Genomic DNA, 13,853 nt, shown 5'->3' on the forward strand with positions numbered 1-13,853 from the left:
GTTTTTTTTAAATATGACTGTCATTTCCACTTTAGTACCACTTTGTCAACACTAGACAATATTATAACAAAATATTTTAAATAGAATCTACTGAATGTGCTATTGGTAATATATATGCCCTTAATATCTATCTGCTGTCACTCACTAGCTGCAGTTTAGTGCTAAATGAAAAGGCCAGTATGTATTGCCCATCCCTAATTGGCCTTGAAAAGATGATAACAATCTACCACCTTGAACAACTGCAGTCACACTCCAGGATTTAGGCTCAGTGATGGTGAGAGGCTGGTAGCATATACTGCATGCCAGGATGATGTGTGATTTCAGTACGCTGGATGAACTCAGCAGGTCGGGCAGCATCAGTCAGAAATGATGAGTTGACGTTTCGGGCCAGAACCCTTCGTCAGGACTGAAGAATGAAAGATGGGGAAGGATCTGAAGAATGCTTGTAGCGTTAGTTGATAGACGAGTAATTTGAAAGACAAAGGGGTGGGGGAGGGGAAGCATTGACGTCATAGCCCTGAAAACAATGGGTGGTAGAAGAAGGAGGCAGAACCATGAGGGAGCTGGGGGAGGGGGTAGAGTGAAATAGGGATAGGGGAAGGGAGGGGGAGGGAATTACCGGAAGTTGGAGAATTCTATGTTCATACCTAGGGGCTGGAGACTACCTAGACGGTATATGAGATGTTGCTCCTCCAACCTGAGTTTAGCCTCATCATGGCAGTAGAGGAGGCCATGTATGGACATATCTGAATGGGAATGAGAAGTAAAGTTGAAGTGGGTGGCTACCGGGAGATCCTGTCTGTTGTGGCGGACAGAGTGGAGGTGCTCAATGAAGTGGTCCCCCAATCTGATGAGTCTAAACTCAGGTTGGAGGAGCAACACCTCATATACTGTCTAGGTAGTCTCCAGTCCCTTGGTATGAACATAGAATTCTCCAACTTCCGGTAATTCCCTCCCCCTCCCTTCCTCTATCCCTATTTCACTCTACCCCCTCCCCCAGCTCCCTCATGGTTCCGCCTCCTTCTTCTACCACCCATTGTTTTCAGGGCTATGACGTCAGTGCTTCTCCTCCCCCACCCCCTTTGTCTTTCAAATGACTGGTCTATCAACTGACGCTACAAGTATTCTTCAAATCCTTCCCCATCTTTCATTCTTCAGTCCTGACGAAGGGTTCCGGCCCAAAACGTCAACTCATCGTTTCTGACTGATGCTGCCCGACCTGCCGAGTTCATCCAGCGTACTGAAAGTGTTGCTTTGATCTTTTACAGCATCTGCTGACTATTTTGTGTTGTGTGATCTGAAGGTGACTATGCAGGTGGTGGGGTTCCTATTGTGTCCTTCTGAGTGGTAGAGGTCTTGGGTTTGAGAGGTACTCTTGGAGTAAAGGTTGATTAACTCAGGGCATTTTGTAAGTGGTATACCCTACAGCCACGGTGTGCTGGTGATGTAGGGAATCAGTGTTAAGGGTGGTGCATGGAGTGCCAATCGAGCGGGTTATTGTCCTACAAAAGTATTCCAACAAACTCATGCCTGGTAGATTTGTAGTAATTTATAATAAGTAGTATGTACAACAGGATAGTCAATATAGCATAGAAATACAGTAGAGTCAGCACGAACCTTCGGGCCCTTTTTACACACCTGTCTTTGTAAATGTACTGAATAGTGGGAAGTTCACATCTACAGATGTGCTGGGTTGTCCGCACCACTCTCTGCAGAGTCCTGCGATTGAGAGAAGTAAAGTTTCCATACCAGGCAGTGATGCAGCCAGTCAGGATGCTCTCAATTGTGCCCCTATAGAAAGATCTTAGGATTTGGGGTCCATACCAAACTTCTTCAACCATCTGAGGTGAAAGAGGCACTGTTGTCCATTTTTCACCACACACCTGGTATGTACAGACCACGTGAGATCTTCGGTGATGTTTATGCCGAGGAACTTAAAGCTGTTCATCCTCTCAACCCCAGATCCATTGATAGCATGTCTCCATTCCTCCTGTAGTCCAAAACCAGCTCCTTTATTTTTGTGACATTGAGGGAGAAGTTGTTTTCTTGACACCACTGTGTCAGGGTGATAACTTCTTTATTAGCTCCAGGATATTCAACCTTTGACCTTCTCTTGTATCTGAAGTATTTATGCAGGCTGGTCAGTTTGAGTATCTGGTCAATAATGATCATGGTGAACACCACAGAGGAAAGGATAGAACAGAAGTTTGCTGATGATGCTATTGATGACACCATGATGAACACTGGGCAATTTGGTAAACTTGGCGCTTCTTGACAAGTGAACTGGTTATTAATAATAACCAGTTTCCTATAAACTTTCAACATTGCTTTTAGACACACGTAATGTGCTTACTTAGATTATGCCCTGAACCTGACATGATCTAATTTCTGAGTACTATTATCCCTAAAACTATTATTTTAAATTATACAAACAAGTAATATTTTTATTGGGTATACAGATATCTTGACAGCATTGAAAATGCTGTATCCAATGGAGATACTTTATTACTTGAAAATATTAGTGAGACCGTGGAACCTGTGCTGGACCCTCTCTTGGGAAGAAACACGATCAAAAAGGGAAAGTAAGATTATCTTTCATTTACTCTTTAGATGTCATAATTTGTTTCTTCAATTTATAAATGGGGCATGAATTAGAAGTAGAGAAGGCCAAAGTGATTGTATGAACAAATTTTTAAAAAATAAATGAGAGTAGTGGGACAGGATAGTGAAGGGGAGAAAAAGAGCAAATACATACTATAGAAATTGAATTTAAAGTAAGAACTGTATAAAATAAATCAAACCTCAAGACTGAGTGCAGGAAGCATTTGGAACAAGATAGATGAATTATTGGTATAAGCATCACATAAATATTATAATAGCTCTTACAGAGACATGGTTGAAAGGTAACCAGGATTAGGTGCTCAATAGTTTGGATTAAAGATGTTTCAAAATGGACAAGGGATGGCTTAGCATTGTTAATTAAGAAAGAAAATGTGTATGTTTCAATAAGGTGATTTATTATTCTTTTAATGCACTACAACCGTATAATATACAGTAGAATAGTTTAATATAGCTGTTCCAGTTTAAGATGGTGCTACTGAAGGCAAGCGACCGCTTACTAGTACTTAAAAGGCAAGAATTTTGACTAAAAAATTATTAATAACAACTTTTCTGAAGTAAATTGTGGTAAACTATTACTGGAAATAATGAAGAGGCGAGCAAAGGCAAAGTGAATTCAAGGGTTGAGCTGTGTTGTGCTGGAGTTGGAGTGTGCAATTCAGGGAGGGGGAATTGACGCAGAGAAGTTTTGATGACATCCAACTAACCCACATGTGATGTTGGAATTCTCTAAGTGCTCAGCTATTTTGGAGAGGTCAAGAATAACTTCGGACTCAGCGGTGTGGACTAAGCCTGGAGCGTTTCACTGTGGTGGGGCATGGGTCCTAATACGAGGCACAATCTACCGTTTGGACAATTTAAATGCTGGTTCAGATAGACTGGAAAGGCAGGGTGTTGGGGCTGGAGGTAAGGGTCAGGCCAATTTTGCTCCTGTTGTTTATTCCTCTCTCCGTGACACTGTGAGACTGCCCTGGCTGCTGTGCTTTGTGCCTGTGAGCTTCACAGTGATGCCCCACTCATATGATGAACAGAGCGAAGCTTGGGCCTACTCTGGTTGCTCCGGGGATTCTGATCTAAGGATTCCATTTGGTTCGGAATACTGTTGCTTGCTTCTATGGTTTGAATGATTAGTGTTTCTTTTCTCCTTCACTGCGCATTGGGTGTTGGTCTTTTTTTTAATTGGGTTGTTTCGGGTTTCTTGCTTTATAGTTGCCTGTGAGCAGACAAATTTCAAGGTTGTATAATTATGCATTCTTTGACAATGTATCTTTGAATAATGTACTATAATATAGTGCAGCTGTATCTGCTCAACATTTTGATATCTCTTCACACCAGGAATCAACCTCATCAACCTTTCCTGACTCATCTTCCTTAAATTAGTAAACAAAAACAGTACAGATATTCTGGGTTTAATGATACAAAGAAACCACGATCTCTCTATGCAACAGCATTCTACAGTCTCTGCTGTTTTAATCTTCTTTCAAAATGGATAACCTCATGTTTTAATTTTAATGTTATACTGCAATTTTTGTCCATTCACTTAACAGAAGAACATCTTTTCACAGGCTCTCTGTTTGTCTTTACATGTTGCTTTCCATCTGTCTTTGTATCCCGAGTACATTTGGCTACAAAGTGCTTGATTACTTTCATGGAAGTCTTTGGCATAGATTATAAATGCTTGAGGCCCCTGCATGGATTGATCCCTGTGGCACACCACAAGTTTCAGCTTGCCATTTAGAAATTGACCCATTTTTTCAATGTTATTTATAGTGATTAGAAAATACATTAACAATATGAGCTCCTTTGCAGTAACCTTTCCTCCCTGTCCTACACGGCTATTTTACACATTACATAGCCATGACTTGCTGCATAGTAGGTATTTATCTAGAAATGGCAAGCAGGAAATATCCCCTTCTGAGTCATTAATATGACAAAAATAAATATGCTTGCTGCAGATATACAAGCATGCATAATTCTACCAGGAAAACTCCCAGATATCCAGCGCTACATACATGAATTACGTTTGTACATGGACCTTCGAATTAGCAGCAACATTGCACAGTGTGGTTTCTCAAGACAGCTTCCATTATTCAGTCAGATCATGGCTGTTCTAACCTTGGCCTCAGCTCCATGTTTCATTTGAATCCTAACCTGTGACTCCTCTGAATATCAATAATCTGACCAGTTCACCCTTAAATATGTTCAGAGGTTCAGTTCCACTGCTGACTGGGTTAAAAAAAAGATGACTGGTATGATCTCTATCTCGTTTCTCAGAACAAGTACAGATAAGTTGACTACAGGGTTGCATTTGTATTTATAGCTATAAGTATATTGTAAAGTTGAGCACAACTTATTCTATAACCTAGAGATTTAAATAATTATTATTTTACTCTTGGTTTAGGTATATTCACATAGGGGATAAAGAAGTTGAATATCATCCCAATTTCAGAATGATCCTCCACACCAAGTATTTTAATCCACATTTCAAACCAGAAATGCAAGCTCAGTGCACGTTGATTAATTTCCTTGTGACAAGAGATGGTTTAGAAGATCAGCTATTAGCTTCAGTGGTTGCAAAAGAACGTCCTGACTTAGAACAACTGAAGGTACATTTTAAGTACAGAAATAAAATGACAAATTTGTAGAAATACACATTTAATGAATATCTTTGAAATTTTGTCACAGTAGTATATTTTTCATAACGTTGCTCATTCAGCTAGAGCATAAATTTTATATTGTTAATACAGTATAGGATACATAATCAGATCAGTGACTTTTTAATATTATTTATGAAATTTGGCAATACTTTTGAAATCAAATGAAATTTTCTTCTTAATCTCTGAGTGGTCCCCCACGTCCTTCTCACAGCACAGTCTTTTCTCTTTTATGAGGTCGAGTTGCGAGCTCGACACTCAATCCAGCATGGAAGGAAAGTGTTCCCAGGAGCGGCCCGATTGGGTTCGAACTTGGGAACGTTCGCTCCGGAGTCCGGCGCTGATGTCACTGCGCCACCAGCCGGCCTATTATTCCATTACTAGAATGAAAAAATATATATACTATAAATACTTAGCAGTCTGGCAGAATCTGTTAAAGTAAAAAAAAGTAGGTCGATTACTTTCCTATTTCAGATTTCCAACACACTGCACACTCACACAACTGCTATCTTGGATAAAAAAGAGTAAGAAACAGATTTTTAAAATTATTTCAATGACATAATAATTATTGCAAATTAATTTCCCATTTAGAATGGGAACAATTATAAGCTTGGAGTTTTATAAGTTGTGAACCATTCACGACTTTTGAAGATTTACAGTTTTTGGTTTTTTGTATTGTCATAATTAATGTGTCATGCAACATAGTACCATGGAGATTATCACAATGCTATTACAGTACCAGTGACTCAGATTCAATTGCCCCACTGTCAGCGAGGAGTTTGTATATAATCCCTGTGACTGCATAAGATTCGTCCGGATATTCTGGTTTCCTTCCACATTCCAAAAATATACAGGTTAGTAGGTTAGTTGGTGACAAGGGCGCAATCGGGTGGCACAGGCTTGTTGGCCATAAGGGCCTGTTATCATGCCGAACCTCAAAATAAATAAATATTATGTTTTATTTATTTATTTGCATTTATTATAATTTAATTTCTTGTCTTTTAGCAAGGTCAAAATATATAGGGAAATTGTAGATAAAGGTTGCAATTCTTGTTTAATAACTTTAATGCACACCTCTGAAATATTAACCTTGTTCCACTGGCAGTGCTCATTCTAGTAGGCCAAAAAGTGGTTGTTTCAAGCTCCACGGCAGATTCTTATTCGTATGTTTAGACTAGTACCAGTAGTTCAAAGATAAACCTCCTTATTGAGAGAGTTATGCACAGTTGAAAGTGCTGCTGGAGATGACTATAAATCCTTTTGTTGTGTATTTAATTTTTAAATAATATTTGAGTGTGCCTGTGTGTGTATATATAATATAGATTAAGCATTCTTGCTCAGTAAACTAATTCATTATGGGTTATCTGTATAAATATATGAATTGCATGCGTCATCATGCTACTACATGATGCGTGTGCTCCTCATTTAAAATAAACATGAGGTTGTACTCGCATTTCTGACACCCGTGTTCTTCGGATTCCCATGTCCTCCTTTGAATTAGTTTAATATTTTGAAGTTACAAAACATAACAATGACGATGGTGTTTTGAAAACGAACCCAAGACGGCTACCAACCTGTTGAAGTGCAGCAGGACGGGCGAGTTTAAAAAAAATGCAGCAAGATATGGTCAAGTTTTTTAAAAAAAAGCAGCACAGGAAGTGCAGAGACAGTCAAGTGTTAACGAAAGGCAATAAATGGAAGAATTCAAGGTTCATAAAGAGTGAATAGCGGGTGATAATAATCATTTAAAAAAAGAACAGAAATGGCTAGCTGCATCAGAAAGATAGACACATTTGATTACTCAACCGATAAATGGATTTTATATACAGGGCAAATTGAACAGTATTTTGAAGCAAATAAAATAACCAATATAAAAGTAGTACCAATTATTTTGAGTATATTGGGTTTAAAGGTATATAGTTTGCTTTGACGTTTAACTGCTTCAACCAAACCTGCAGAAATTAGCTTTACTGATATTGTGAAAGTGAGGCGGGATCATTTAGAACAAAAGCCATTGATGATTGCAGAACACTCTAGGTTTCAAAAGCAGAATCAAAATGAAGGGCGGTCCATTAAAGCATATGTGGCAGAATTGAAGAAGTTGTTTGAGCATTATCAGTTCAACAATGAGGCTTGATGATGCACTGAGAGATTGTTTAGTTTGTGGAATCTTACAAGAAAGGATTCAAAAACAGCTCCTAACTGGAGTACAGTTTACATTTATAAGAGCAGTTGAAATCATTGTTTCAATGGAAAGTGCAGACTGAGATGCAATTGAGTTGCAGTTAGGAATGAAAGTAATCATTGACAAAATTGCAATGTCGAAACAGAAACCAGCATTACCGAACAAATTGTGTTACCATTGTGGCAGGAGCTCACATAGACCAGACCAGTGCAGGTTTACCTTATACTTTATTATCACCAAACAATTGATACTAGAACGTACAATCATCACAGTGATATTTGATTTCGTGCTTCTGCCTAACTTGCAGAAAATGCAACAAATTTGAACACATACAAAAAGCATGTTGGGCAGACAAAAGTAAGTGGACTGCAGAGGGAAGAGAAAAAGCTAAGAAGTCAAGTTTCAGTTTCAAAAAGAGCACTAATCTGCATGATGTTGATGAAAAATACGATAATGATGAAAGTGATCCAGGACTGCATAGCTTTGAGATTTACAATATGAAAACTAACAATAGACAAGGAATATGGCTTGCACTGGAAGTGAATGGCAAATTAATTAATGGTGTCAATGGAGATACGAAAACAGAGGATTCATCAGATGATGTTGCGGATAAGGAAACCAATAGGAGACATCAAATTGTTAAGGGATCAATAGAAGGATTAATAAAAGAATACTCCAGTGAACCAAATAGTCTTCCCAAGATCAAGATGCACAAACTAGAAGTAGAAAAAGGATGGAACAGACGAAGAGAAAGAATGTGAACGAGACAATGGTGTGTCAAAGAGAAGGAATGGGAGGAAGATAAAGAAAGGGATCAAAGTAGATCCAGAGAGAGGAATGAGGAAGAAAGGTGTCCAGAGCTGTCAACCATTTCTTGCAGACTCAGAGTCAACTCCTGCAATCACCACGGAGAAGGTCTCAGAACCTGAGATTGTTTCACTGCTACGTCTCACCTGCCAAGCAGAGTGATCCCCTTGTATGGAAAGGCATTATCCCCCAAGAGTAAGAAAGACTCCACAGCATTTAAATCTTTAAGCCTGAATGAGACAATTTAAAATTTACCATGCTGTGGATATCTATGTATAGTAGTTGTATTGTGATTTGCAGCTGTAGCTAAGTAGGAAGGAGTGTTGTGTATTTAAGTAATACTTGAATAATCTTGGATATACATATATTGATTAGGCATTCTTGTTTGTTTAAGTAATTCATTACCAGTTATATGTATAAATACCCTAATTGCATACATCATCACATTACCACGTGATACGTGCCTGCCTTTCTTAAATTAAACACGAAGTTCGAATCACATTTCGACTCCTGTGTCTTCCTTTTCATTAGTTTAATGTTTTGAAGTTACAAAACATGACACTATTTGTCCCCCCAAATATAAAAGATCCCTTAGCAGTTTTGAAGAAGAATGCAACAGTTTTCCATGAATCTTGGCTGATAATTATGCTTTGACTAATTTTGGTGAAGCACAGATAGTTTGATCATATTTCTCTTGTATTTATATCCTAGTTGTTTTCAGATTGGCTGTTAAACTTTTCTGTATTCCAGAAATATGTATGCTTTCAGGACAGATCAAGAGTTTTATATTATCTTAAGTGCTGATAGGGCAGGTAAAATTCCTACAGGGAAATTCTAAAAAGATGCCATTCATAAATTGTTCTCAGTAAAAGTTCTATTGTTAACAAAGTATCTTCTGAAGAATACTTTTCTTTCACAGTATATTGACTGAGTATTTCAACTAGGTGTGCTGACCTCATCAGAACTTTTGATGATGTAATTTACTAACAGTTAATTAAGTACACTAACTAACTGAAAACTTTGAATGTAATACTAAATTTCTCTTAACAGAAGAACAATTCTGGAGATTACATTTGTATTTCTACATAAATTTCTAATAGTTAAAATTCTCTGCCAGAAGTGTAAAAAAGCAACCATATGCAGAAGTTTTGTTAAGATCAAATAATTATCTCTAATATTTCAGGCGAATCTTACAACACAACAGAATGAGTTTAAGATTGTTCTTAAACAATTAGAAGACTCCCTTCTTGCTCGACTATCTGAAGCCTCAGGAAATTTTCTTGGTGATACAGCTCTGGTAGAGAACTTGGAGACAACCAAACTCACTGCTACTGAAATAGAACGAAAGGTTGGCTGGTGTTAATGATGTTGTATTTACAATTTTTTATACTGTGTAAACTGTTCCTGCATCAATGAAATTTATTCAGACATTTGAAATATTTCCTATATCTAATTCTACTACAATCAGAGGTCCCAAACATCCATCTGTTGGAGCTGCTTTTGCTGGTATTGGTTCATTAAAGAAATATGTTTGTAAAACTGTAGTACTCACTGTATTTCACCATTAATACTCTGAATCTCCACTCACAGAAAGATATTTTACATTTAGTTCATAAAAAATCTCCCCCGGAACTAAACTGTGACTGAATATTGTGCACTTCCAAATTCATTTTTGTAATCCCTTTATCTAAATAACTTATTGCAGCTGTCTTTTACTTAAATGAGATTTATTCTCTGTTTGACTTTCCTTTTTACTGTCTCAACACAATCTTTTGCTTTGAAAACAGTGAAGCACTAGTTGTTGCTGTTAACTGCGCTCGAATGTATTAATTCTCATCTTTTGTATTTTTGCAGGTGGCTGAAGCAAAGATTACAGAGGTTAAAATAAATGTGGCAAGAGAAAATTATAGACCAGCTGCACAAAGAGCATCCTTGCTCTATTTCATTATTGACGATCTCAACAAGATCAATCCTATTTACCAGTTTTCTCTCAAGGTAAATATTTGTTAAGCCTAAGAATTAATAATGGGGAAGAAACTGTTTAACGTCTGTAATAGAGTGGGAAATTTGGAGATTGCTCGATATACACAAGCATATTTGAGCTAGTACTACACTTATTTACTTGGTCTATTCATTGAAAAAACTTCGGGAATGTGTTGGGGAGATGGAGATGAAATGGAAAATTTGTGTCACTGCCTATATCTAAAGGTAGCCTTCATTTCATAAAAGTGTTTTGAACAGGATTCTAGTTGAAATGCAGAATGGCTAGAAAAATTCATTTCAGCTTAAATGTGTTAAAGAGCGATATGTACAGTATACCTCAAAAGTGGCAAAGGTTAATTTGCAAGTTAGAACACTAAACTATAAGCATTGTAAATTTCAAGTTCTTGCTGCTTGAGTGTTCCAGTCAGTGATATTGTTACCTAAATACCAAATAGGCAAATTGTATAATCCTCATGACCAGCAGGATCACAACATGTTGCTGCATGTGGATACACTGCAGTACCACAGGAAGGGCTCTCTTTAGTTTGTACCACGGGATTAGAATAGCTGGTGGAGAAGCTCAACCAAAGCAGTCCTCCTTGTACTTGGGAACAGAAAATATTCTCAAAAAAATTCTTTTCTCAGCGGTTTGATCGGGGCACGACTGCGCAAGTGTGTGGACGTCAACCAGTGAGAACAGTGGGAAGAGTTTAAAAGGAGACAGCGTTATAGAGTGGGCGACAGAGTAGAGGGAGACAGAGTAGGAAGGCTTTGGCTCATCGGGGCTTCGGTGATAATGGGTCGAGGCAAGGTAGGTTAACTGTTTAGAATACAGACAGGAAGAATGTGTGTGAGGCCGGTGTTCCGTGCTCGGTGTCAGATGTGGGAGGTCCTGGAGACTCCCAGCCTCCCAGACAGGCATATCTGCGCCAGGTGCGTCGAGCTGCAGCTCCTTAGGGACTGTGTTAGGGAACTGGAGATGTAGCTCAATGACCTTTGTTTGGTCAGGGAAGGTGAAGAGGTGATAAAGAGGAGCTATAGGCAAGTAGTCACACTGGGGCCTCGGGAGACAGACAAGAAGCTCAGAGACTTTGGCCTTCACCCTGCCTTGTGCAGCTGGATCCTGGACTTCCTGTCAGATTGCCGGCAGGTGGTAAGAGTGGGCTGTCTCACCTCTGCTCCTCTGACCCTCAACACAGGTGACCTCAGGGCTGTGTTCTAAGCCCGCTCCTTTATTCTCTGTATACCCTTGTCTGTGTCGCCACCCACAGCTCCAATCTGCTAATTAAATTTGCTGACGACACTACACTGATTGGCCTCACCTCAAATAATAACGAGGCAGCCTACAGAGAGCACAGTGGGTCAAGAAAACAACTTCTTCCTTAATGTTGCAAAAACAAAGGAGCTGATTGCGGAGTCCCCAAATCCTAATGACTTTCTACAGGGGCAAAATTGAGAGCATCCTGACTGGCTGCATCACTGCCTAGTATGGGAACTGTACTTCCCTCAATCGCAAGACTGGGCAGAGAGAGGTGAGGACATCCCAGCACATCTGTAGATGTGTATTTCCCACTATTCAGGACATTTACAGAGACAGATGTGTAATCACCCCAACCACAAACTGTTCCAGCTGCTACCATCTGGGAAACAGTACCGCAGCATAAAAGCCAGGACCAACAGGCTCTGGGACAGCTTCTTCCACTAGGCCATAAAAATGATTAATTCACTCTGATACAATTGTATTTCTATACTATATTGACTGTCCTGTTGTACATACTATTTATTAAAATACTATAAATTGCACATTGCACATTTAGACAGAGAAGTAATGTAAAGATTTTTATTCAAGATTCAAGATTCAAAAAACTTTATTATCATTCTAACCGTACATCAGCTCTGCAGGGCAGAATGAGACAGCGTTTCCCAGGAGCAGTGCAATCATAACAATACAAACAAAACACTAAATAATAAACATAACAATAAATAGTAAAACACAACAGCCACATGTCAGTTAAAATCAAGTTATAAGTGTCCAGTGCAAGTTAAAAGTGTCCAAAAGCAGAGTCAGCTAGAGCAGCTATTTAGCAATCTGACTGCCTGTGGGAGGAAGCTGTTTAGTAGCCTTGTGGTTTTAGTTTTGATGCTCTTGTAAAGTTTGCCCGATGGCAGAAGAACCAACAGTTCATGGAGAGGGTGTGAGGGGTCTTTAATGATGTACCGTGTCTTCTGGAGGCATCGACTCTGAAAGAGGTCTTGGACAGAAGGTAGGGAGACCCCAATAACCTTCTCTGCTCCCCTAACCACCCTCTGCAAGGCTTTTTTGTCAACAGCACTGCAGCTGGAGTACCAGGTTGTGATGCAAAAGGTCAGCGCACTCTCAACCACGCCTCTGTAGAATGTAGTTAAGATGTTAGTGGGGAGGGATGCTTGTTTAAGCTTCCTCAGAAAGTGCAATCTCTGCTGGGCCCGTTTCACAATCCCAGTGGTGTTCCTGGACCAGGTGAGATTGTCCGAGATCTGCACCCCAAGGAACTTGATATTTTCCACTCTCTCCACTGTGGAGCCGCTGATGCTGAGGGGTGTGTGCTCAGGCTGAGACCGTCTGAAATCGACGATCATCTCCTTGGTTTTGGTGACTTTAAACATCAAGTTGTTATCACTGCACCAGCTCTCTAGGTGTTTGACCTCCTCCCAGTACGTTGTTTCATCATTTTTGCTGATGAGCCCCACCACTATGGTATCATCAGCAAATTTAATGATCAGGTTCTCGTCATGTATGTGAAGGATGTAAGAAATAAAGTCAGTTCAATTCTAGCAATGTATTCATTACTACAACCTGTGAGGTGTTAATATTCTTAAAGACAGGAAGAATTGCTTCAAGAACCTGACTATACTGTATAAGGCACTTAATTAGTCCACATTCAGCACTAACTCAGTTACAATACACCTCCATTTCATTAATGCTGGTTTTCTTTACAGTCTTGTCAAGGTGTAAACTCCATCAACAATTTGGAGACCACAGTGGTGCACAAGCTACCATGAGCAAGGAATTCGGTGATGGCATCCTGCCTCTAGTCCAATCATTGGAGATTATTTGTGCACTAGCATCCCTGGGCCCCATTTTGACGATTATTAATTATGTATAACTCCCAGAATATTTGATTTTGATAATTATTTAAAATTATATTTAACTTCAATATTAAAAGTACCTAATTAATTCTTGTTTTATTTATTTAGGCTTTTCATGTTGTATTTGAAAATGCCATTCACCGCTCAGTACCAGCAGATGATGTTAAAGATCGTGTTGTCAACCTCACAGAGGAAATCACCTATTCAGTTTTTATTTATACAACCAGAGGTCTGTTTGAAAGAGATAAACTCATCTTCACAGCTCAGGTGGCTTTTCAGGTAAACTTTTGGTAAACTTATTGCAGATGGCATTCTATATGTTAAATTTCTCATGCTTGATTTTAAAATTCACATCCTTCTCAAAATCTGGCTTCTAGATCATCTCCCATTTAATTACTAGAATTGCTGACTATGTCTTTAGTTCCCAAACTAAGTTCTTAAATTTCCTGCCTAAACCTCTCCATTCCTTTTTCGTC

At 39.0% G+C, this 13,853-nt stretch overlaps 1 protein-coding gene across 1 annotated transcript in view; it reads left to right on the forward strand.

The window, feature by feature from the left end:
• Nucleotides 1–3,406: 3,406 nt before the first annotated feature.
• LOC134360327 (dynein axonemal heavy chain 17-like) overlaps nt 3,407–13,853 on the forward strand; it is a 36,952-nt gene continuing 26,505 nt past the window's right edge. Inside the window, exons 1-4 of the mRNA XM_063074560.1 lie at nt 3,407–3,525; nt 9,449–9,613; nt 10,120–10,260; nt 13,486–13,656. Coding sequence (XP_062930630.1) covers nt 3,481–3,525; nt 9,449–9,613; nt 10,120–10,260; nt 13,486–13,656 — 522 coding nt within the window. The 5' untranslated portion in view covers nt 3,407–3,480. The remainder of the gene's footprint in view (nt 3,526–9,448; nt 9,614–10,119; nt 10,261–13,485; nt 13,657–13,853) is intronic.

Source organism: Mobula hypostoma, chromosome 22 (assembly GCF_963921235.1).
Source record: "Mobula hypostoma chromosome 22, sMobHyp1.1, whole genome shotgun sequence".
Classification (NCBI taxonomy): domain Eukaryota; kingdom Metazoa; phylum Chordata; class Chondrichthyes; order Myliobatiformes; family Myliobatidae; genus Mobula; species Mobula hypostoma.